We start from the raw sequence: 27187 nt of genomic DNA, 5'->3' as shown, positions 1-27187 counted from the left end.
AGAGGGGGTTGCGGATTCTGCAATATTGTATATATTTAAAGTTAAAAATCACACAACACCAGGTTATAGTCCAACAAGATTATTTGGAAGCACTAGCTTTCGAGGTTGCTGCCTCTTCATCAGGTGGTTGTGGAACCGTACCAGAACACACAAAATTTATAGCAAAAGAGTTATAATGTTGTGGAGCTATAATGATATATTAAAAAAATTTAGATTAAGTCTTTCAGCTTTCAGAATGGGATATGCTAGTTTTGGTTCTTTAATGTGTAAATCCCAGAACTCTTTTAAAGTTACATTCTCAGGATAGCTTCAGCTTTTCTAACAATAAATGCCATCTCAGCTCAGACAATGCATTAAAGGTCTGAGGTTAAACTCTGTTTGTGTCTCAATCTTGAATCAGACTGGTTCTGTTTCTAAAGTGGGACTCTCAGAATCTTACATTGATTTATGCAGTTTTTGAGTAATTCTGCAAATTCTGCAAGTGATTTTTAACTTTGCCACCCTAGTCCAACACCGGCACCTCCAAATCATGAATATATTTAAATCAGAGATGAATGGATGCTTGTCCTTCTAGAATATGAGGGGATAAAATGGATTTGAAGCCAAAGCTCAGCCATGCTTGTATTGGGTGATGGACCAGGCTTGATGAGCTGTATGACCTACTCCTGCTCCTATTTTTATGTTCTAATGTTACTATGGTGAAACGAGAGAATGTGGATTGTTCTCCTGAGATATTTAAGGAGAGATTTAATAGTTGTTCAAAATTGAGGGGCATTATTAGAATAGATAAAAAGAAACTGTTTCCCTGAGGCAGGAGGATGAGTAAACAGAAGACAACCATTTAAAATAAATGACAAAAGACATGACAGTAAGGTGTGGATGTTTATTGTAAATGAAGCGAGCTGTTATGATTTGGTCTGTGCAGTCTCAAAGTGCAGTAGAAGCAGATTCAACTGTAACTTCCAAAAGGGATTTGATATGTACTTGAAGGGGGAACATTTCCTGGACCATAGGAAAGGAGTAGGAGAGTGGGAGTAATTGGATAGCTCTTTCAAAGATCTGGCACAAACATAATGGACCAAATGGGCCTCCCTCTGTGCCATATGATTCGATGACAAATACACCCAAACTATTTTCAGGTTCTTCCCTTTTCTAGACTTGGAACTCAATAACCCACTCCATATTTTTCATCTGTAAAACACAAGGGTCTGGAAATTAATCCTATAATTTTGGTTTGCTAATGCTAAATAATTAGATGTGTTCTTCCATGGTTGCAATTTTAATTACATATAACCAGATGGCCTGTCACCTTTCTCATTGTGAGTCAGAGTACATATTGCCAAAAATATGTTGTCAAGAAAAAAGCAAATCAAAGATGGATTTTCATTTATATAGCTCCTTTCACAGGAGACCCAAAGCAATGAAATACTTTACAATTGCAGTTACTATTGTAATGTGACAACCAATGTTTGCTTAACAAAATCAAACCCAATGCAATATGTAACGGTCATCTACTCTGCTGGTTGAGGAATATTGATCAGGATAATAGGAGTCTCCTATTAGTGCTGTGGAATAGTGTTATGGAACTTTTTTAAATCCAGGGGTCTCAGTTTAATGACTTATTTATAAAATAGGATCTCTGGCTGCATCATGTTCCTTGAAACATACTGGAGTGCCATCTTAAAGTCTGAGCTCAGGTTCCTGACTAGGAATTGAACTCACAAGAGTTACACTTGCAAGATGTTTAACCTATTCAGATAGTTTACAAAATGGTTGTATGAATTGTATTCTCACCTGACTTTAAGCATTCTATTTAAAAGAAAAACTATTGCCTTTCAAATTGCAGTGAAAATATTTCATAGTGACTGCCCTATATAGCATATAGGTAATAAAATGGTAAAGTATGTATTTTCAATACAGATATAGTCCACCATGCTTTAAAATACATGGTGCAGAACACTATGGAGATTGAAAAGAGCAATTAATTGGAACTAACCATGAAAGGAAAAACTTGAATTACATAGAGCTTTCATGACCACTGGATATCGTAAAGCACATTACAGCCATTGATTATATAAGATGAGATGTAAAAGACAGCTATTATATAAGAACATCACATTTCCTAACAGGTATAACAATTAGCAAAATGCTAATACTTTGAGAAGGAAGCTAGCCTGATGAGTATTTTTACTAGTCAGCCTTGACACGTTTGTACGTCCTATTCATTAATATTTGTAATTTTCTCTTTGAAAATGATTAATTTATTTTAGGTGGTTACAGTTTGACAGAAACTGACATTTATGTGAACACACAGATGGCTTCCAACAGCCCAGAATGGTGATGTAGACCTAACACCTGGCAGGACAGTCTCCTGGAGTGGTGGTCTCAGCCTGGTGTGGAGGTCTTCTTTGATGGTTTCCTGGTATTCCAGCAGCCCAGCATGAAGTCTAGTCCTGGCATGTAGATTCACCCTTGCCGCCTAGGTGGCTTCTAGGTATTCCAACAATCCATCATAGAGGTTCAGTCCCAGTGCTGCAATCTCATCTTAGTGTGTTGGGGTGGTCTCGGGCTGGCCTTGCATGGCATGTTTGGCCTGGTTTTCCAGCATATTCTGAACCCAGAAGCCAGTAATTGAACTGTGATAAACTTTTACCTTTTTTTTCTTCTTTTTATGACTTCTGTCGTGAATTTAGGCGCTGTGATATGGCGACTTGTAAAACTTTTCACTGTATTTTTTTTTATAAATGTACATGTGACAATAAGTTGCTATTCTATTCTATTTTACATGTGAATACTAGTCCATTAAGATAAACCCATAGTGTTCCTGATCTGAGTGTCCACATTTGTAAAGTTACCTGGTAGTTAGCAATCGGAACAATAATTCCCCATCTCCTTCTTCAAGCCCCAGGTCAAACATCACTTTTAGATGTCCACAAACATTGAAACTGGACCAAAATTTAGCGAGCAGAAAAGCATCCAAAATCCATCTATATAAATCGGATTTGATGGTCTCAGAAACTCTTACCAAATGCTAAGTTGCAGAAAACTCCCATACAGTTAATTCTGACATTTACTCGTTTCAGCATCCCATGAAATAGTCTGTATTAAATTCATAGCAACAAGTGGGTCTTAAGTTCAAAAAGTCCAGAGCCATATAACTATCAGAAAACACAACAAGCCTTGGGCTTCTTACCCCTTCAAAGGAGGTCAGATCTCAAGATTTGACAACTCAACACCTATACTACACTTAATGGTAAGGTCCGAGGGAGTGTTGCTGAACAAACAGACTTTGGAGTACAGGTTCATAGCTCCTTGAACGTAGAGTCACGGGTAGACTGAGTAGTGAAGAAGGTGTTTGGAATGCTTTCCTTTATTGGTCAGAGAATTGAGTACAGGAGTTGGGAGGTCATGTTGTGGCTGTACAGGACATTGGTTAGACCACTTTTGGAATATTGCGTGCAGTTCTGATCTTCCTATCAGAAGGATGTTGTGAAACTTGAAAGGGTTCAGAAAAGATTTACAAGGATCTTGCCAGGGTTGGAGGATTTGAGCTACAGGGAGAGGCTGAACAGGGCTGCTGTTTTCCCTGGAACATCAGAGGCTGCGGGATGACCTGATAGAGGTTTATAACATCATGAGGGACATGGATAGGTTAAATAGACAAGGTCTTTGTCCTGGGTTGGGGAGTCCAGAACTAGAGGGTATAGGTTTAGGGTGAGAGGGGAAAGATATAAAAGAGACCTAACGGGCAAGAGGAAGTAGTGGAGGCTAGTACAATTACAACATTGAAAAGGCATTTGGATGAATAGGAAGGTTTTGGAGGGATATGATTAGATTAGATTCCATAGAGTATGGAAACAGGCCCTACGGCCCAACAAGTCCACACTGACACTTTGCAGAGTAACCCATCCAGACCTATTCCCCTAATCCCTATATTTACCCCAACTATTGCACCTATCACTATGGGCAATTTAGTATGGCCAATTCACCTAACCTGCATATCTTTGGATTGTGGGATGAAACCGGAGCACCCGAAGGAAACTCATGCAGACACAGGATGAATGTGCAAACCCCACACAGTCGCACAAGGTGGGAATCGAACCCGGGTCCCTGGCGCTGTGAGGCAGCAGTGCTAACCACTGAGACATCATGCTGCCCAAAGAAACACGGGCTCGTCTGGGATGGACTAGATGCTGACAGATAGGACTAGATTGGATTGGGATATCTGATCAGCATGGACGAGTTGGACAACAGGGTCTGTTTCCGTGCTGCATACCTCTATGACTCTATGATAGGACAGTGTGAAAAACCCCAAATAAAGAAATGATTAAACTGTACGTCAGTCTCTTGCCATGATTTAAGGTTAAAAATCACCCGAGATCTCAGCTATCTGTAAGAATAATAGGGTGGTTATGGTTGAGGATTTTTACTTTCTAAACATAGACTGGGACTGCCATAGCGTTAAGGGTTTAGCTGGACAGGAATTTATTAAGTGTGTACAAGACAATTTTCTGATTCAGTATGTGGATGTACCTATTACAGAAGGTGCAAAACTTGACCTACTCTTGGGAAATAAGGCAGGGCAGGTGACTGAGGTGTCAGTGGGGGAGCACTTTGGGGCCAGCGACCATAATTTTACTAGATTTACATTAATGATGGAAAAGGATAGACCAGATCTAAAAGTTGAAGTTCTAAATTGAGAAAGGCCAATTTTGACGGTATTAGGCAAGACATATCAAAAGCTGACTGAAGGCAGATGTTCGCAGGTAAAGGGTCAGCTGGAAAATGGGAAGCCTTCAGAAATGAGATAATGAGAATCCAGAGAGAGTATATTCCTGTTAAGGTGAAAGGAAAGGCTGGTAGGTATAGGGAATGCTGGATGACTAAAGAAATTGAGGGTTTGGTTAAGAAAAAGAAGGAAGCATATGTCAGGTATAGACAGGATAGATCGAGTGAATCCTTAGAAGAGTATAAAGGAAGTAGGAGTATACTTAAGAGGAAAATCAGGAAGGCAAAAAAGGAGACATGAGATAGTTTTGGCAAATAGAATTAAGGAGGATCCTAAGAGTTTTTATAAATACATTCAGGACAAAAGGATAACAAGGAGAGAATAGGGCCCCTCAAAGTTCAGCAAGGCGGCCTTTGTGTGGAGCTGCAGAAAATGGGGGAGATACTAAATGAGTATTTTGCATCAGTATTTACTGTGGAAAATGATATGTAAGATATAGACTGTAGGGAAATAGATGGCGATATCTTGCAAAATGTCCATGTTACAGAGGAAGAAGTGCTGGATGTCTTGAAACGGGTAAAGGTGGATAAATCCCCAGGACCTGATCAGGTGTAGCCTAGAACTCTGTGGGAAGTTAGAGAAGTGATTGCTGGGCCTCTTGCTGAGCTATTTGTATCATTGATAGTCACAGGTGAGGTGCCAGAAGACTGTAGATTGGTCAACGTGGTGCCACAGTTTAAGAAGGGCGGTTAAGACGAGCCAGGGAACTATAGACCAGTGAGCTTGACCTCGGTAGTGGGCATGTTGTTGGAGGGAATCCTGAGGGACAGGATGTACATGTATTTGGAAAGGCAAGGACTGATTAGGAATAGTCAACATGGCTTTGTGCGTGGGAAATCATGTCTTACAAACTTGATTGAGTTTTTTTGAGGAAGTAACAAAGAGGATTGATGAGGGTAGAGTGGTAGATGTGATCAATATGGACTTCAATAAGGCGTTTGACAAGGTTCCCCATGGGAGACTGATTAGCAAGGTTAGATCTCATGGAATACAAGGAGAACTAGCCATTTGGATACAGAACTAGCTCAAAGGTAGAAGACAGAGGGTGGTGGTGGAGGGTTGTTTTTCAGACTGGAGGCCTGTGACCAGTGGAGTGCCACAAAGATCAGTTCTGGCCCCTCTACTTTTTGTCATTTACATAAATGATTTGGATGCGAGCATAAGAGGTACAGTTAGTAAGTTTGCAGATGACACCAAAATTGGAGGTGTAGTGGACAGCGAAGAGGGTTACCTCAAATTACAACAGGATCTGGACCAGATGGGCCAATGGGCTGACCAGTGGCAGATGGAGTTTAATTCAGATAAATGCGAGGTGCTGCATTTTGGGAAAGCAAATCTTAGCAGGACTTATACACTTAATGATAAGGTCCTAGGGAGTGTTTCTGAACAAAGAAACCTTGGAGTGCAGGTTCATAGCTCCTTGAAAGTGGAGTTGCAGGTAGATAGGATAGTGAAAAAGGTGTTTGGTATGCGTTCCTTTATTGGTCAGAGTATTGAGTACAGGAGTTGGAAGGTCATGTTGTGGCTGTACAGGACATTGGTTAGGCCACTGTTGGAATATTATGTGCAATTCTGGTCTCCTTCCTATCGGAAAGATGTTGTGAAACTTGAAAGGATTCAGAAAATATTTACAAGGATATTGCCAGGGTTGGAGGATCTGAGCTACAGGGAGAGGCTGAACAGGCTGGGGCTGTTTCCCTGGAGCATCGGAGGCTGAGGAGAGACCTTATAGAAATTTACAAAATTATGAGGGGCATGGATAGGGTAAATAGGCAAAGTCTTTTCCCTGTGGTCGGGGAGTCCAGAACTAGAGGGCATAGGTTTAGGGTGAGGGGGAAAGATATAAAAGAGACCCACGGGGCAACATTTTCACCTAGAGGGTGGTACGTGTATGGAATGAGCTGCCAGAGGAAGTGGTAGAGGCTGGTACAACTGCAACATTTAAAAGGCATTTGGATGGGTATATGAATAGGAAGGGTTTGGAGGGATATGGGCCAGGTGCTGGCAGGTGGCACTAGATTGGGTTGTGATATCTGGTCGGCATGGACAGGTTGGACCGAAGGGTCTGTTTCCATGCTGTATGTCTCTATGACAATGCTATGTTGTGTTACTGCTGCCCTGAGGTTCTATCTTAAATAATTTGTTGTATTCTAAATTTAGCAAGCATATATTTCCAAATGTCATTGGAACAAGCCTCTGGCAGTCTGGCGGCACCTTTGTACCAACAATGATACAAATTAATTTCCAATGTGGTTAAATAGGAAACAGAAGCGTTGCTGTGACACATTCGAAACAACTGGTAATCCCTTCTGGATTTAGGGTGAGATGTTGGCATGTGGTAAGGTCTCTGCTCCAATAAACTAAGGACATAAACCAATGCTCTGAGGATGTGGATTCGAACAACAGTTAGTACAATTTAAATTCAGTTCATAAATGTGAAAATGTAAGACTCATATCAAAAATGGTATCCACTATTGAATGAAATTAGAATACTGAAGATGCTGGAATTGTGAAAGAAACAAAATTCTGAATGATGTTAAAAACCCATCTGGTTCACTAATCCTCTTTAGGGAAGGAAATCGGCCACATTTACATGACTGGACCTACATGAGACTCCACACCCACTGCTGAGCAGTTCATTCCCAACTGGCTGAGCAAACCACTCAGTTAAAGACAATTTGGGATAGGCATCAGATGCTGATCTTGCTAGGGATGCCCACATTCCATGAAAAGATAAAGAAATAAAATTTGATCATTCCTTTCTTGTCCAATTTGAAAGCTATTTTGATTCTCAACAGGACTATCTTTAAGTGGCCTGAGGACTTGGCTGGATGCATTATCAGTCTATAGCTGCCCTGCACAGTCCTTGAAATGTGCCCCAGACATGGCAGACAAGGGGAAACTGGTGCCTGCTTTGCGAATAGGGACATAGAGTCCCTGGTGAACAGGGTTGGACAAAGTAAGAATGTCCTTTCCCCTAGGAAAGGTGGAGGAGGCCACACCACCAGACCTTGTCAGACTGGACTAAAGTTTCTGAGTCAGTGCAGTCTTAGCTGTCAAGATGAATGCCAGCACTTTAGGAAGAAAGTTAATCACCTTCTCTACTCTGCCAGTGTAGGTGCCACCATCTTCTCTCTGATACCTTGCATTCACTCTCCCTGTTGGCCAGTGCCCAACTCCTAAAGCTCATGCCCATAATTCTCACTATTGCCTGCAACATCAACCTGCCTCCCTCACTCGCTCTCAACTACCATGACCACACCCTCCCACTCATTACTAGCCCTGCATGCCTTCTGTGCTTTCCATTCATTCATTGTCCTCCCCTCCCTTTCCAACAGTAACAGCAATGGTACCCAATTTCTGCATTCCTCAGTTTTCAGGAGAAAAACAACCTGTAATTTGACTGCCATTCATTCTGACCACCAGGGCTAATGGTGTCCAAACACCTGGACTGGTAATGGATTTGCCCTTGACTTACTTGTTGTGTAACCCGTAATTAAAAGCTTGACTTGACTGGAGATTGCTGACAACTATGGTAAGTTTCCTGACTTCATGCCTATGCTGAGTGGAATGCTCTGCCCCAGAGGGCAGTGGAGGCCCAGTCTCTGGATTCATTTAAGAAAGAGTTGGATAGAGCTCTCAAAGATAGTGGAATCAAGGGTTATGGAGATAAGGCAGGAAGTGGATACTGATTAGGAATGATCAGCCATGATCATATTGAATGGTGACGCAGGCTCGAAGGGCTGAATGGCCTACTCCTGCACCTATTGTCTATTGTCTAACTGACATTATGAAAAACCAAATAGGTTCAAAGTGAGTTCGTGCTAAATGAGCACTTGAAAACTCCTGGGGTGTAGCTTGCTCCAGTTAATGAGGTAGGTGTCCTTTCGGTGGCATTACCATGATCACTGTCAGATGCTCTAAGGTGCAGTATAATAAAAAGTGGATCAGAAATATGCCATAAGGGTTTTTTTAACTTGTGAGATGTTGCCATGCTGATTGGCCAGATTTTATTGCTTGTCTCTAACTGCCTTTAAACCAAATGGGCGGCACGGTGGCACAGTGGTTAGCACTGCTGCCTCACAGCACCTGAGACCCGGGTTCAATTCCCGACTCAGGTGACTGACTGTGTGGAGTTTGCACGTTCTCCCCGTGTCTGCGTGGGTTTCCTCCGGGTGCTCCGGTTTCCTCCCACAGTCCAAAGATGTGCGGGTCAGGTGAATTGGCCATGCTAAATTGCCCGTAGTGTTAGGTAAGGGGTAAATGTAGGGGTATGGGTGGGTTTCGCTTCGGCGGGTCGGTGTGGACTTGTTGGGCCGAAGGGCCTGTTTCCACACTGTAAGTCTAATCTAATCTAATCTAATCAAATGGTTTGATAGGTCATTTCAGATGGCAGTTGAGACTCAATCACATTGCTGCAAGCCTGGACTCATGTATATCACATAATACAGGTCGTTCTGTTGTAATGCATCTTTTGTCAACATGAATTCGCTGTAATGCGACTGACGAATTAAGGATGCTATTTCTAAAACATGTTGGCTGTAACGCGATTTCAGTGCCAACAATTTAAGCGCAGTTTTGAAAGCACAATTTTTCTAGAACATGGGAATGCACAAGAATGCAGCCATCGCATTATAGAAGAACTGACAGTAGGATCATTGAATCAGTGCAGAAACAGCCTTCTACCCCATCCTCAGAACCCCATATTTACCATGGCTAATCCACCCAGCCTACATAACGCTGGACACTATGAACAATTCAGCATCTATCTAAACTGCATACCTTTGGACTGTGGGAGGAAACTGGAGCACCTGGCAGAAACCCATGCAGACATGGGGAGAGCATGCAAACGCAAGAGACAGCCACTCAAGGCTAGAATCAAGTCTGAGTCCCTGATGTCGTATGAAAGCAGTGCTAACCACTGAGCCATTGTGTCGCCGATGTAGGGCAGGCCCATTAAGGACAGCAGATTTCCTTTTCTGAAGGACAATAGTGAACCAGGGTTTTTCTGACAATTGGCAATGGTTTCACGGTCATCAGTACATTGAGTGCATATGACCAGTGCCTGTGGGGTGTGCCCTAAGATGTTAGTGCCTGTTGTCCAACATTGAGGTCCTTGCAGCCAGCAGTGAGCAGAAGTTCAGCTCTGATAACAGTCATCTGGACTCAAAACATTAGCTTTCTCTCTCTCCATGGATGATCACTGTGACTTCCAGCATTTTTTGTTTTCAGTACAGATTCCAACAACTGTAGTAATTTGCTCCTAGTGAGCAGAAATTGGCAGGTACCGCTCTGATTTCCAACTGTCAATATCTGTCATTCTGGTCTCCCAGAATAGGAAGGATGTGAAAGTTGAAAGGGTCAGAAATGATTTACATGGACGTTGCCAGGGTTAGAGTGTTAGAGCTACACGGAAGGGCTGAAGAGGCTGCGGCTATTTTCTCTGGAGTGTCGGAGGCTGAGGGGTGACCTTACAGAGGTTTAGAACATCATGAGGGACATGAATAGGGTGCATAGCCAAGGTCTTTTTCCCAGTGTGGGGAAGACCAGAACTAGAGGGCATAGGTTTAAGGTGAGAGGGAAAAGGTTTAAAAAGATCTAAGGAGCTAGTTTTCACACAGATGGTAGTGCGTCAATGGAATGAGCTGTCAGAGAAAGTGGTGAAGGCTAATACAATTACAACATTTAAAGGGATTTGGATGTGTATAGGAATAGGAAAGACTTAGAGGGATATGTGCCAAATGTTAGGAAATGGGATTAATTAATTTATAATATCTGGTTGGTATGGATGAATTGGACTAAAGGATCTGTTTCCATGCTGTACACGTCTATAACTCTACCTCGTTTGCTTGTGGTAGATGGTACAACAGAAAGTTACATTTTAATGAGGTGCGATTTGTTGTAGACTATGTCGTTACCAAGCAATAATTCATTTAATAAGTGACTTGCTGCTGCCTAGCAAGAATCCTTCTCGACATTCTGAACTTTGTTCTAAAATTCTATGACTTGGCCCCAGTGTCAAGATAGGTCTCAATGGACCTCTCACATGCTTGTACCAGATTTCTCAGCATGCCCTCATCATTCAGGCTCCAATAAGATTCTGCTTAAAGTTTCAGATACCCAAACCGTCACATTCAACATCTCTCTTAGCCTCTGGTACTAACTCACCTTCTGCTCTGATAACCCCTGTCCAGCCCCACCACTGTGTCCATTAGGTTGGTTCCCCCCACTACCCCACCCAGTGCAAATCTCCCTAAAATGGTCCCTAACATGGCCTTAAAACGTAAAGTGGCTGTTGATTCCAGCTTTTAGTCAGCCAATCCACCTCCCAGCTTGTCACTGGGCAGTATTTCCAAAGCTTAGATGACATCAGGGAGCTGTCCTGACTCAGCTCACCAATATTGTACTCGCCTTTCCCCATGACTCCTTCCATTTACACCCTCTCACTTGTTTTGAGCATCTGATCAACAAGCTGTCATTTTTCACCACAATAGTATTATTTACTGTTGGCCAGTGAACCACAGAACAGTAGTGACACTTCAATAACGATCTGTTTTAAACAAATATCAAAATTATATAACATAAGAATTATTCTCTTTAATACTGAAACATCATACTTAGATCCTCTATTTAATTAACAGCAGTTGTTATTCCTGTAACATATAGGCAATTGCACCTTAGCCTCTGTGCATGTTTTTTGGCTAATAATTATAATTATCAGGTTTTTTTTATCACCGCTATTCCCTGTTTGAACAAAGGCTTAATGGTCAATAACAAACCTCTTCAAAATGAATGCTTAATGTGGTTAGTGAGAGTAGTTCAGGAAGAAACTTGTGAAAATGAAATATAGGTCAGTGTGAAAGATACAGCTTCCTGCACTTTGTAAAGGGCCTGTGGTTTCTCAGAGCTGTTTGTCCTGCTGTTGCCCAGCTTCTTACCCTTTGCCTAATGAGATTTTGGATTTCCTAATTTGGTCATTACAGCTTATTTAAATCCATGTCGCTGCTTGTTCCCTTTTTAGGCACGGTGCAGCAAAACGCACACCAATCATCAGTCAGTTTGCCAGGAACTCATGCAGAGTCCTTTACCTTTTCCAGGACACCTCCTGTTCTTTATCTCCTTTTCTTTTAAACACGATTCAAGCTAAAGTCTTCTAACAAATTCATGGCTCTATTTTAGATCTGCACTCTTTGCTCATCACTCACTGGGTTGCCAACTCCGGTTGGATGCATTCTTGAAGATTTCACCACATGGCCAGCCTCTCACCTCCTCACTCCCACCACTGGTTGTCCAACATACTCCTCAGAGCACCAGCTTCCCATAGCCAATTGGGAACAGAGTTTCCTTACTGCTCAACTGAATGAATTCTGATTGTCATTCAAACTGTTTTGTTGCCCCAGCTCCAATGATGAAAAATGTTCAAAAGAAATGTGAAATGTTAGTGAATTCAGTGAGAGGGCTGGTATTGAGGGAGTATGTGGCCATATTTAGGAGCATTTATCTGCCCTAGCATGTGACTACAAAGGCAGTGCCACCTATGCTCTCGGCAGCTGCTATTCATTGCTTTGAAGTATTATGACACTGTGGTGTAGCATTTGTGCGCTTCTATATAAAGTGAATGACTGAGTGAGGGACAGTGCAAGGTACGTGAATGAGTAAGTGGATGAGCGAATGACTAACAGAGTGAAGGTTAGCCATGCAGTTAGTTTCTAGTTCATATTGCCTGTTCTGAAGAAGGGTCACTGGACTCTAAACATTAACTCTCTTTTCTCTCCACAGATGCTGCCAGGCCTACTGAGTTTCTCCAGCAATTTCTGTTTTGTTTGTTTCACATTTCCAGCAGCTGCAGTTCTGTGTTTTATTATACCACATTGCATGTCACTGGTTAATCACGGCTGAAGTCTGTGAATACAATCAGATGCAAAATTATTTCTGGTTGTGTTTATTGATCCTTCTAGTTACTCCCAGTACAAACCAGTTACTCTGGTTAGTGAGCAGGCAGACACCGTTGCATTTTTCTACTGGTTTCAACTTGTATTTTCTTCTGGGAAATAAGTTTATACTGACAAAATGTTTTCAACGGTGAGAGAAATCCTGGGAGAAATTTCCTACAGATTAATCTTCAATTCCTGGAGATTACAGGCATATCCTAGAAGGTTTCCAACTCTTGCCAGGAATCAAGGAGTAATCTTTGGAATTGAGAATAGGGCCAAAGCACAATGCTGCCCCTAGTTCAATGTAACTTAAATTGTTCATTTTGTGTGGTTACAAGGTGGCTCATTTCAAAATGGAAATTTTCATACTGATGTAGTGGGGTATATTTGTCTGAAGTAGGGACTGAAAGACACTGGCTACATCATGCTGTAGCAGGGAACCCTGCATCACACACTGATAATTTGTTGCATCCTTCCATTCAAATTCCTCTGCCCAATAACTTCTTGGAACTGCAGGTAATTAAGTCACATTTTGTCCAAAAAGAGAGAAAGAAGTTTGGACTAAGAGAGAAAATGGGTGAGAATGGCGAAATAAGGAAAAGAATAAAAAACATTTCATTTTTAAAAATTAGTAAATTTACTGCAGACAGGAATGAGACTCTGCAGTTTAAATTAGATTAGATTACTTACAGTGTGGAAACAGGCCCTTCGGCCCAACAAGTCCACACCGACCCGCCGAAGCGCAACCCACCCATACCCTACATTTACCCCTTACCTAACACTACGAGCAATTTAGCATGGCCAATTCACCTGACCCACACATCTTTGGACTGTGGGAGGAAACCGGAGCACCCGGAGGAAACCCACGCAGACACGGGGAGAACATGCAAACTCCACACAGTCAGTCGCCTGAGTCGGGAATTGAACCCGGGTCTCTGGCGCTGTGAGGCAGCAGTGCTAACCACTGTGCCACCGTGCCGCCCTTGTTCTCTCTCTGGCTCAGAGATTAATTGCATTAACAATTATCGGCTCAATAAAATGGTATCTATGACGATGATTAAGAAGCTCAATCTCAAGCGGCAAGTTTAAATGGCAATGATTGTGCAAATCCAAATGAAAGAAAGGTGAGGCATGGTTAGCTATTTGCATGAAACAAACAGTTCAGCCGCCATAAATCCACTGGTAAAGTTCTGGAGATTTCAACAAAATTGAGAGGATTCACAACATGCCGCATTTCATCATTCAGTAAACCTGTTCGCTGATTTGTGCCTTAATGGGGGTGTGCAACATCAGCAGTTCATTTTCTTACCAGAGGAATTTGGCCACTTGTTGGGGGTAGAACTTCGATCTGTATTTGACTACATCATATTCAAGCTGGGAGCCTTGATGCAGACACCAAATACTCTGCCTGAACCTAAAAGCATCCATTGCTGCCACAATGTTTCCATTAATTCCAAGTGCAATAAATTAAGATTTTTTTTTGATTTTTAAATCTTTTTGCAGCACACCATCCTAACTAGGACATATATCACTAAACCTACATTCTCACCATATCAAAATTTCGAACTCCCTACCTAACAGCCTTCAACACAAGGGCTGCAACTTCTTAATGAGCCAACTTTATGAGTTTCACCATCAAACATTTCTTATCACCCAGTAGATATTAGCCTGACAGGATATCATGGAGGACATTCTTGTTTTTAATTCATTCACAGGTTTAGGACAATGCTGACTAGGCCAATATTTACTGCCCATTCCTAATTGCCCAGAGGGCAGTTAGCAGTCAACTACATTGCCCCCACATTTCTGTTGGGTCTGGAGTCACATGTAGTGCAGACCAGGCGGTTTCCTTCCCTACCAAACCAGATGGGTTTTTCCAACAATCGACAACCATTAGACTCTTTTTTTTTAAATTGAATTCAAATTCCACGATCTGTCGAGGCGGTAATACCACTAGGCCATGGCCTCCTCCACATTCAATCTTTTACAAATGGGATGAAGTTCATCCTCTGAACAGCATCCTGTTCCCAAAAGAATATTTCACTTTGCAAATAACAATTAAATTGAGCTGTTTTCTGTCAGCATTTGTTCCACTGTTGCTCAATGTTTTAGCATTAGAAGCATGTTGAACCAAGTCTCAACTGAATCTTTGATCTCTCAGACCATAGAAACATAGAAAATAGCTGCAGGAATAGGCCATTCGGCCCTTTGAGCCTGCCCACCACATCAGTACGATCATGGCTGATTATGCAATCTCAGTATCCCATTCCCATCTTCTCCCTATATCCCTTGATCCCTTTAACCGCAAGGGCCACGTCCAGCTTCCTCTTGAATCTATCTAATGAACCGGCCCCAAAAGCTTCCTGTGGGAGAGAATTCTACAGACTCACTGAGTGAATCTCTGAGTGAAGAGATTCTTCCTCATCTCAGTCCTGAATGGCTTAACCCTTATTCTTAGACTGTGACCCCTTAGTTCTGGACTTCCCCAACATCAGGAACATTCTTCCAACATCTCGCTTGTCCAGTCCCATCAGGATTTTATATGTTTCTATGTCAGAATGCACAGTACATATATTTTATAAAGATTCCCAGGGTAGGCCCATCATTCATGCTTAATGAGAAATGTTAAAGACAGTATTAAACTAAAAGAAGCAGCTCATAATTGTTGTCCAACTTAATTAGGAACAGTATGACAATAATTATGTCCCACTGTTCTACAAGCCCTCACAAAATGTGCAAACTTCCAATGAGAATGGCTTTTCTTCTGACTGCTCTTCAGGAGAAAAACAATTCACACCAGGTTTCATCATTGTAACACTCTTAAATTTAACAAATGGCAGAAAAATAAAGGATTTTTAATCTACTATGATGCAATTTAAATTACCCTTTTTAAATCCCAAATACACGTGCACACTCATTCATGATTAAGACAGACAGAAGACAGATCGTTTGCATCTTTCTCCAACTCCAGCTTTGAAGGAAGTCAGACACATGAAAGCACATATCCATGGTCACAATCACTGCAATGTAGTCCTTGCCCTGCGTTAGTGATGTCGTCGTGGCTGCCACGTATGGCAGATTTCAGTGCAGAATTCTAAATGAAGCACACTCTATTGACCTGTTATCCCTCGCTGAGGCTCTGTTCAGAAAAAACCTCCCTGAACACTCTGGATGGATATGGCTTTCTGCTAAGAGCCCTTCTCTCTCCCTCAGATAGTAAGCTTGCCTGCTCTGTTTCGTCAGTTCCAGGCATCAAACCAATGTGATATGCTGATTAACAGTGCAAATGTAGCTGGTCTGTTTACCTGAGTGGGAATTCATTGCAGTGAGCTGAAATCTGCACCGAGATTGCTCAATCAAGTCAGTGTACACATTATGGATAGCACTGTGGATACATATAGACACCAGTAACTGGGTGTAAATAAGCTAAAGCTCTTTCAAATTTACAAATTTTTCAGAAGACAGTTGTTTTTAAAATTAAGGAAACTAGATTTTATAAAAGGGGGGTGTCAGTGACAAATATTCATTGAATTCATGCCTGTCTTGAATCCAGGAAAAGCCATGTACCTTTGGCATTACAATGTGTCAGAGTGCAATGTTACATTTTTATGAGTTTAACACCAATGGGAATACTGTGATTTACTCTTGCCTTTTGGAAATTAGCTGAGTTGTGTATTAACAATGTTGTTTGCCTTACAAAACACAATGCAGTGAAATGAGGCGGATGAGCTCCTAAAGTACACACAGTTTCCAGAAGAAAGGAAAGTAAATTTTCCACAACAACTCTGATGACGGAAACCTTTACTAGCGACAGTATTGTGACTCTCAAGTGTTGTGATCCAAATACCTGATCTTCAGTTTTTTCTATGTAGAAGTAAATGTGAAGGAGGATGGTTTATTCCCTTTGAGAGGAGGTCACAGTGTAAAGCTGTAGTAGGCACGGTTAGCATAAATTTGGGCACTATGTAAGGTTTTGCTGTTTGCCTGACAAGCAGTTATTTCTTTTTACATTTCAATTGTAATTTTATTTTTAATGATTGAAACGTGAATGACACAATTTGGTCGCTGACCCCTTTTACCTGTAATCTGACACTGAACCAACCAGACCAGAATTGAATCTTGGATGAAACACGCTTGGAGTACTACGTGCAGTTCTGGTTGTCATTTTATGAAAAGGACGTACATGCACTGGAGAAGATGAAAACATACAATGAGGATGACAATAGAAATACAAGGTTATACTTCTACATCAATGCTCCTGTCCATAAAGATTGGATTGTTTCTCTGGAAAAAGGATAAGCCTGAGGGGTGACTGAAATAACTCCACAGAGGCCAGTATCCTGCCACCAAGTCACCCTTTATTTAGATATGACAAGTCCTTGACCACTAATCCAGCTCCCTCAGAGCCAGATCTCAGAGTGAACAGGATGTCTGACACTTCTGGTCCAATTAGGGAGCCCCGGCTGACAGATAAGAACAGATTAATGGCCTCAATCAGGGAACTCATATTCTATGAGGTCCACACGGCTGACCTCACTACTTTATGGAGACCATTAAAATTATGAAAGTTTCATAGAGCTGATACTTGTGGGGAAGAGCAGAAGATAGCCAGCAAAAATCCAAGAAACTTTCCGCCTTGAAGTTATAATGCAGTGATATCAGCTTCTGCTCAAGCTCTGAAATGTGGAGTTCAAGCTTGCCCAGTTGACACTTCTTGCATTTACGGTTGCCCAAACACAAGTAGTGTCCTGGATCTCCCACATGTAACAGGATATGCATTAGACTGAGCTGATCTGCTATTCTTCACTTTATTATACAACTGACCTACTTAACAGGAAGCAGCTTATGACTGAAATAAAGGAACTCACCAATCAGCTGCTTCCTTGTGTTGGTGCCACTTGTTACCTCTACCACCAAAGGGAGATAGGGGTAATATTGTGACAGAGGTAATTTTCAGCTCTGTTCATCTGTAAACAATACATCTAATCAGCTAACTGACAGATTTCAATCAAACATGGTACGCATAATAGGTATGTCCCAAGGAAGAAATTATTCATTTTTGGCAAAGATGCACACCCAGATCTTGGAATTTTTTTTGAGACTATTAACATTGAGAGATGGGGAAATAGTCTTTTTAACGTGCTGTGGATTGTTTGCTTTTGAACCGTTGACCGGAGGCCTGGGACCAGTGGAGGGCCACAAGGATCGGTGCTGGGTCCTCTACTTTTTGTCATTTACATAAATGATTTGGATGCGAGCATAAGAGGTACAGTTAGTAAGTTTGCAGATGTCACCAAAATTGGAGGTGTAGTGGACAGCGAAGAGGGTTACCTCAGATTATGACAGGATCTTGACCAGATGACCAAATGGGCTGAGAAGTAGCAGTTGGAGTTTAATTCAGATAAATGCGGGGTGCTGCATTTTGGGAAAGCAAATCTTAGCAGGACTTATACAGTTAATAGTAAGGTCCAATGGAGTGTTGCTAAACAAAGAGACCTTGGAGTGCAGGTTCATAGCTCCGTGAAAGTGGAGTTGCAGGTAGCTAGGATAGTGAAGAAGGCATTTGGTATGCTTTCCTTTATTGGTCAGAGTATTGAGTACAGGAGTTGGGAGGTCATGTTGCGGCTGTACAGGACATTGTTGGAATATTGTGTGCAATTCTGGTCTCCTTCCTATTGGAAAGATATTGTGAAACATGAAAGGCTTCAGAAAAGATTTACAAGGATGTTGCCAGGGTTGGAGGATTTGAGCTATAGGGAGAGGTTGAACAGGCTAGGGCTGTTTTCCCGAGAGCATTGGAGGCTGAGGGGTGACCTAATAGAGGCTGAAAAAATTTTGAGGTGCATGGATAGGGTAAGTAGGCAAAGTCTTTTCCCTGGGGTCATTCTCACTACATACTTTCCTACCTATTTTGTGTCATCTGTAAACTTGGTATTATACATTTATTTTCCTCATCCAAATCATTAATATATGTTGTAAAGAATTATGGTCCCAGCACTGATCCCTGCAGAACTCCACTAGTTTACATCCTGAAAATGCTCCCCTTATCTTAACTTTCTGCCTTTTATCAGTCAATCCTCTGTCCACACTAATACACTATTTCCAACGCCATCAGTTAACTTAAGTACCTTATCAAATGCTTTCTGAAAATACAAATGTATTACAGCCATTTCTTCCCCTTTATTCTAATAAACTTATCAGGCATGACCTCCTCTTCATGATGCCAAGCTGATTCTGCTTGTTTATATAACATATTTCCAAAAGCTCTGTACATCCTCTGTAATGGACTTTAACACTTTCCCAATAATAGACTTGAGATAACTGACCTTTTTAAATAAAGGTGTTACTTTGACAGTTTTCCAATCCTTTGGGACTTTTCTAAAATCTATGGATTCTTAGAAGATTACTACCAGTACATCCACTATCTATTGTAGGTTGCTTGATTTATTGTTAGATTTAGAATGCTTTTGATTGCTCAGTTTAGAATGATGTTGATTGCTGGACTTAGAATGCTGTGGATCATCTCCATTACTGTGATGGAGTTTGTCACAACTGGCAAAATGCGAACAGTTTACAGAGCAGGTTGTTGGATGTGGATAGCCCCGAAGGTACCTCAATAAGATGGAAGCTCTTATTAAAATGACTTATTTCTTCAGCTTTGTAGTTACAGAGCATAAGCAGGGAAAATCTTAAGGAAGAACTGTGTAATTGTATTAATATTGAGTTAACACAACAGAAGAGGTATGCAGTAAAAGTCAGATTTTGACTTACCTACATAATACAGAACCTTTCAGTGATATCATCCCTTGCTATGATTCTACAAATACTGAGAGAGGCTGGTATGAACTCAGATTTCTCCAGTTTCCTCATTTCCCCTCCCCCCACCTTGTCTCAGTCAAATCCCTCGAACTCAGCACCGCCTTCCTAACCTGCAATCTTCTTCCTGACCTCTCCGCCCCCACCCCACTCCGGTCTATCACCCTCACCTTGACCACCTTCCACCTATCACATCGCCATCTCCCCTCCCCCAAGTCCCTCTTCCCTACCTTTTATCTTAGCCTGCTGGACACACTTTCCTCATTCCTGATGAAGGGCTTATGCCCGAAATGTCGAATTTCCTGTTCCTTGGATGCTGCCTGACCTGCTGCGCTTTTCCAGCAACACATTTTCAGCAGTGGTTAACCCTAATAGCCTTTTTGCAGATTTGAAGAATTGTTCCAAAATATATATCTATGTTCAAATTCCTAACACCACAAGAATAAGTCAAAAAAATAATTTTTATACAAGCATACTCCCAAAGAGAGGTATCTCATCGGAAATTATGGTCACTTTTCAGTAAAAATGAATGATTTCCCATTAGATACTCTGAGAGGGAAAACCCCTGTCTAGAAGCATGCACTCAAATCAGAGAAAATTGCTGAGAGAGAAAAGTAGTTATAGGAACGCCTTTAATAACATATGGCTTATACATTTTATACTACTGCAGCTTGAACCATGCAGTTGAGGATTCATTTTTATTGCAACTGTGGTGTATCCAATAATTGTCCCAATGCTGTAGTTAGTATGCAAATATTGTCTGAACTGAGCCCAAACACCATGAGAATCCTTGAAGGAGTTGACCTCACATTGCTTCATTTCAATGCCTTCGCTCTTAATTTTCATTTTATATTCAGGGTTCATGTGAAGTGCCTCTGGGTTTTTCACACCAAATGTGTGGAATGAAGGAGCCATCAGACTAAGTGTTGAGACAGGTTGGTAAGAGTGCGGGGGAGATTGTGAGACCAACCTCCAGATTTTCCAACTCGGTGGGCCAGACTTCGCTGTCGGCAAATGAAAGAGAGGTCATATACAGGTGAAATCAGGAAAGACATTTCCATGTGAAAGAAATCTCAAACTTCCATTCTTAAAAAGCTGTGGGTTTGAGGTCAATCAAAAATGTCAAAAAAGAAACTGGTGAGACTTTCAGGAGCTAAGGGCATTCATTATGGTTAACAGAACCAGCCTAGGCCAATGAAATTAAGTAAAAAATGAGGTCTGCAGATACTGGAGATCACAGATGAAAATGTGTTGCTGGTTAAAGCACAGCAGGTTAGGCAGCATCCAAGGAACAGGGAATTCGACATTTTGGGCATCTTTCCTGATGAAGGGCTTATGCCCAAAACATTGAATTTCCTGTTCCTTGGATGCTGCCTAACCTGCTGTGCTTTAACCAGCAACACATTTTCAGCAATGAAATTAAGTGCCATGAACTAATTGATTAATGGAATAAGCTCAAGGGGATTCCTGAAGAAAGGCTTATGCCCGAAACATCGATTCTCCTGCTCCTTGGATGCTGCCTGACCTGCTGCGCTTTTCCAGCAACACATTTTTCAGTTCAAGGGGATAAATGACCAACTACTGTTTATACATCATGTAAGCAGAGGACCAAACCTTTCACTTTTTGCCCATGGAACATGCTTCAATAATAGACTAATTATGTGGCAAGTGTGTCCAAGCCTGATGCATACATACACATGCATACAAATATACATGTACAAATACAAACATGCAAATGGATAAACACACAGGAATGGATTATCAGATCAGTTAGTGTTGATTAGAGCCTGTTTACAATTGTGAGCTTTTGGCCTCTGTGCTGGCTTGCCATCATGATGTCAACATCAAGACATTTTCAATGAGGGTAGCTCAGGGAGTGATCAGCGACCTGCCATCAAATAGCAGATGGCCAATAGTGGCTTCTCTCTCTGGAATCAAAGGAGGGTAGCTGTGATCTGAGATCGTGGGGCTGCCAATCACTTAGTGCTGAATAGCCTGCTGAGTTTCAGAACAAATCTGCTCCATCTGCCTGAAGCAACAAAGATTACAACGGGGGGTATCGAACACTCGATGCACAGGTCAGGACTGGGAACAATCCAAACACCATACAAACCTTCCTAAACACACACAAATACCAACCAAAACACCACAGATTACTAGACACAGAAACATAAACCCACACAGTCACAAATCCAGATACATGCAAACCCCTGCAAATCATACAAATCCCACCACACACAACCTTAACCTTCCACACACCATCACACACACATGCAGTCACACACCATTCCCCACCCACATCCCTATGCACAGTCCCATAAACACCCACTCACTCACCTTTACACATACATACACAGCCCCTCAAACCCAGATATATCCGCAAAAACAAACACTCTCAGGTACACACACAACTCACACACACAAACTCACACCCATACGTACATTTACACATGTATTTTGGATAGGAACAGGATGCATAAATTCCCTTTGTAGGTTTTCGCTATTGCCAGCAATGGGTACTGACAGAATCCTAACCACCAGTCCAGTTAAGATCAGCTCACTCACCAAAACTGGGAATCAACCCTGGAGCCCTCCAAGTCTGTGTGATTCAGATTCCACACTTGACAAATACATTTAGCAACCAATTACACCAAAAAGGCAGAGGTTGTTATTTGTCAATCAATACAATTTCAAAAAGAGATATCATCGATATTGCGCAAACTTAGATCAATGCTATTGAATTAACAGCTTTTAATTTAAGTTGTACGTTTTAAAAATTATTCGCATTTAGTGCAGTTTAAATTGGTATCTGATTATAAAGTAATAACCCAGCAATTACCACATTTGTTCACAGCAATACTTTTGCTATCACCCACCATTTAATCTTAATTACAAGTTATTCATTTGTAATTATGTGGAATTGCAATGTAAGTGTATGAAATAGTCAGAGCAGCTCAACAAATTAATATTTCAATTATAAAGCTATTACTTGACAGTTAGGATTGATTTTATTAGCCAAAAGACAATTTGTTAAACAAACAATATTTTAGAATTTTTTTTACACAGTAGTCATTTTCTGTTCTCTCCTGATAGTGCCATTCCTTTCTGAAATAAAATTTTATTCTGTGGCATTGGTCACTTTCTAGTATCTGATCTGAGTGGCCATTCTTGTTTACTCTGGGAGGAGTGACTGCCAGCAGACTATATAGCTAAGTAAGGTGTCATAACTAAGCCTGACCTGTATATCATCTGATAGAGATCACCAGAAAGCAATTGAGGTGAAGACTTTACTGATTTAATATACCTGACTTCTCTCTCAAACTTGACACCACAGTCTCCCAAACAGACTGAAGTTATTAATTGTGATACTTCACCTAATGTTGGTACCAACTGAAAATCAAATCTTAATATTGGTTGATACTGTTACTAACTGCAGCATTTACGCTCAAACATTCCCAATCAACTCCATTCTAGGAGCTCACTGTTCTATTTGCTGCTGAGTTGGTGTCTAAGATGAGAGTGGTGCTCCACAGTAATTAGCCCCTATACTATTAGCAAAGACTCATTGTTGTGACAGCAGCAGACCGTCAGGTGCTCTTCCTGTGTTCTATGAATTTCTGACTCTGTGCCTTCCCCCCACTCCGTACTGCACTGTAACTAATCCTGTCTCTCTCCACACTGCTCCTAACTCTGAAGCTGCTGTAATAAGAAATAATTTACTGTACAAATAGAAAATGCTTTTGTATTTGCAACTGCAAAGAAGCTCTGAGAAACATAAAGATTCCAATATTTCCAAGACTGTACAGAATGGATTTCAAACTTTTGCATGCAATGTGTGTTCTTATTATTAGATTAGATTACTTACAGTGTGGAAACAGGCCCTTCGGCCCAACAAGTCCACACCGATCTTCCGAAGAGCAATCCACCCAGACCCATTCCCTTACATTTACCCCTTCACCTAACAGTACAGGCAAGTTAGCATGGCCAATTCACCTAACCTGCACATTTTTGGACTGTGGATAGAAACTGGAGCACCTAGAGGAAACACATGCAGACATGTGGAGAATGTGCAAACTCCACACAGACAGTTGCGTGAGGTAGGAATTGAACCCGGGTCTCTGGTGCTGTGAGGCAGCAGTGCTAACCACAGTGCCAGCTGTGCTGCCCATAGGTAACTAAATGGCATGGTGGCTCAGTGGTTAACACTACTGCTTCATAGCAGGGACCTGAGTTTGATTCCAGCTTTGGGTGACTGTCTGCCTGTGTGGAGTTTGCACGTTCTCTCCATATCAGCATGGGCTTCCACCGGGTGCTCTGGTTTCCTTCCACAGTCCAAAGATATGCATGTTAGGTGGACTGGTCTTGCTAAATTGCCCTGGAGTTCCAGGGATGTGGAGGATATGTGGGTCAGCCATTGTAAATGCAGGGTTAGGGAGGCAGGGTGGGGGAGCTGGGTTTAGGTGGGATGCTCTTCAGAGGGTTGGTGCAGACCTGATGGGCCAAATGGCCTCTTTCTGCACAGTAGGATTTCTGTGATTCACAGTGGGCTGAAGGTTTGACCTGCATCCTTGAGATTTGTCGGTCTTGTGATAATGGTCTGTTATCTGTTTTGGAATTAAGATTTTTTTTAAATTGAGGTAGATGCATTTTTGATTTCATTTTTATGAAGGTAACTCTTATTTTAAAATTGTCATTTGAACCAGTATACCCATGATGTTAATTGATGGAATCTGTATATACGGTTGCATTTTATAACATACACTGGTTTAAGTTTTCAGTTCAGAACTATCAGGAATTCAGTTTAAAAAGAAAGTTTCCTCCTCGCCAAACAATCAAGTTTTCAGTTCAGGTGAGCTGTTTTCACACTGTGGGAGGACTTTAGTTTGTGAAGTCCAAAAGCTATGAGAGTTTGCATAGAAGTTTTCAAGTCATCAAAACTGAAAGGTAGTTCAGGCCAGAAGAATTTGAAAGAAGCCGTAAAACTGTCTCTACAAGTCCCAAAAGGAAAACTGGATGGAGGCAGATAAGCCAGAAATGAAAGAGTGGAGCTAGGAGTAAAATATTTCTGGAACTGAGAATCTGTTGGGAAACAGATTAAAACCTTGTTTTGCTGTTCATGTTAAGGCCTTTTCTAAACTTACAAGTACAGCTTAGTTTAAACTTGTTTTTTTTGGCATAGAAAATTTGCAGCCTCATGTGAATATGTTTCAGTGATTAATCACCACGGTAAAAACAATGACTGCAGATGCTGGACACCAGATTCTGGATTAGTGGTGTCGGAAGAGCACAGCAGTTCAGGCAGCATCCAAAGCGCAGCGAAATCGACGTTTCGGGCAAAAGCCCTTGTTCCTGATGAAGGGCTTTTGCCCGAAATGTCGATTTCGCTGCACTTTGGATGCTGCCTGAACTGCTGTGCTCTTCCGACACCACTAATCCAGAACCACCACAGTTACCAACTGAAATAAAATTCAAATGTATGATCTATCAAGTCCGGTTTCACTCTTTGGCCCAAGTTGAACAGTATTACTATCGACTGGGATGGTAACACAGTTATCAATAGGTAAGTAGTTAATGAACAGGACAGCTGAAATTAGTGACTTGCCCCAAACGAAAAACACAAGGCTTAATCTATAACCCACCACTCATCATCACTTCAATGCCAGCCCCTTGGACCCAGGTAGGGGGGTGAAATATTTGCACTGACCAGTGATGCGTTGTCTTTTCTGTTTTCCTTCAACTTTTTTGCCAGACGCTTTTTCTTCTTGTGAAGAGGTTTAGACTCCAGAATCATTTCCTCGAGTTCAAATGTGGGGTCACAGTTTAATTGTCCTTTCTGCAATAAAAGCAAAATAAATATATCAGAGAAACATGGGTTTTAAGGTCAATGGACTCAAAGCTTACTTTGTGTCTGCACTTCAATGCAGTTTTCACTCTATCCCCTTAAGCTCTATCTCGTCCCATGCGGTTTCCTGGCAACGGGCCCATGTTAACATTCAAATTAACAGCAATGGGCGAGACAACCAGTCCCACAAAACTCTGATGCCATGTGCATCCCATTCATAACTCACACACATCTGAAAATCCTGGCAATTTCCAGAAGCTGTGAGTATGTAATGCAGACAAAATGTCAGATTAATTAAGGGAGGAAAAATTCCTTGCCAACCCCTTTAAACAATCAGAGCTAGCCCAATTATTGTTACACATTTATGAAATGATCTCCATCCCAGTCAGTAGGACATAGTGAGGACTGCAGATGCTGGAGAAGTCAGATTCGATAAAGTGTGGCGCTGGAAAAAGGTCAGGTAGCATCTGAGGAGTAGGAAAGTCAATGTTTTGGGCTTGAACCTTCATCATGACTGGGGAGGGGGAAGGGGACTGAGAAATAAATGGAAGGTGCTGGCAGAAGGTTGGGATAGCAATAAGTAGCAAAGGTAGGAGATGATGGTGGGTGGTCAGTGGTGAGTGTGGGGTGGACAGGTGGGAAGGAAGATGGACAGGTACGTCAGGTCAAGAGGAACGGAGCCGAATCGGAGGGTTGGATGGGTGGGGAGATTTGGAAACTGGTGAATGTAATGTTGAGGCCATGTTGTTGTAGGCTCCCGAGGTAGAAGATGTGATGTTCCTCCAGTTTGCGGGTGGCTTTGTTTCGGCGATGGAGGAGGCCCAGAATGGACATGGTATGGTGGGGGGAGGGGGGGGGGGAGCGGGAGGAGCAGTTGACATGGACAACTACAGAGAGGTGGAGTTGATTGGTGCATGCGGACCAGAGATGTTCTCTGAACTGTTCTGCGAGTTTGTGCTCGGTCTCTCCAATCTACAGGAGAGTCGAAAAGTGTGGTGCTGGAAAAGCACAGCTGGTCAGGCTGCATCCGAGCAGCAGAAGAGTTGACATTTCAGGCATACACCCTTCCTCGAATGTGAAGGGGTTTGGGAGCTGAGAGATAAATAGGGGGTGGGAATGGGGCTGGGGGGCAGCATGGCTGGGAAGGTGATAGGTAGGGATGCAGTTTCTCCTCAAAGTACAGGAGACCACATCGAGAGCGACAGATGCAGTAAATGAAGTTCAAGGTTGTGCAAGTAAATCTCTGTCAGATATCGAATGATCCTTTGGGGCCTTGGATGGAGGTGAGGGGGGAGGTGTGGGCGCAGGTTTTGTACCTCTTACAGCTGCAGGGGAAGGTGCTAGGTATGGACAGTGTGTTGGTGGGGAGTGTGGACCTAACGAGGGAGTCACAAAGGGAGACCCCTCCACCGACACTCTCATTTGATTGGCACAACTGGTCCTCATCATAAACAACTTCTTCTTTCAAACCTCCCACTTCCTTCAAACCAGAGGGTCCAAGATATGCTTGCCTCTTTATACGTGAGCTAATCAGTTTTCCACAATTATACTAACAACCATCCCCCACCTTTTCCTCTGCTACATCTATGACTGTATCGGTGCTGCCTTGTGCTCCCACGAGGAGATGGAACAGTTCATCAACTACACCAACACCTTCCACCCTGACATTCCATTTCTGGCACTTCCCTCCCCTTCCTGGACCTCTCTATCTCCATCTCCGGTGACTGACAATACTGACATCTACTTCAAACCCACCGACTCCTACAGCTACCTTGACTATTTTTCGTCCAATCACCCTCTTGTAAA

The 27187-nt window shown here is 42.0% G+C and overlaps 1 protein-coding gene across 2 annotated transcripts in view; it reads right to left on the bottom strand.

The window, feature by feature from the left end:
- The window catches only part of LOC132823148 (serine/threonine-protein kinase 32A-like), a 290383-nt gene that overhangs the window by 33573 nt on the left and 229623 nt on the right, over nucleotides 1-27187 (bottom strand). For both annotated transcript variants that reach the window (XM_060836715.1, XM_060836716.1), the window contains one exon: nucleotides 25244-25372. In XM_060836715.1, coding sequence (XP_060692698.1) covers nucleotides 25244-25372 — 129 coding nt within the window. The remainder of the gene's footprint in view (nucleotides 1-25243; nucleotides 25373-27187) is intronic.

This window comes from Hemiscyllium ocellatum, chromosome 16 (genome assembly GCF_020745735.1).
Source record: "Hemiscyllium ocellatum isolate sHemOce1 chromosome 16, sHemOce1.pat.X.cur, whole genome shotgun sequence".
Taxonomy (NCBI): domain Eukaryota; kingdom Metazoa; phylum Chordata; class Chondrichthyes; order Orectolobiformes; family Hemiscylliidae; genus Hemiscyllium; species Hemiscyllium ocellatum.
The sequence above is the reverse complement of the archived record's forward strand: the minus strand, read 5'-3'. Positions and strand labels throughout refer to the sequence as shown.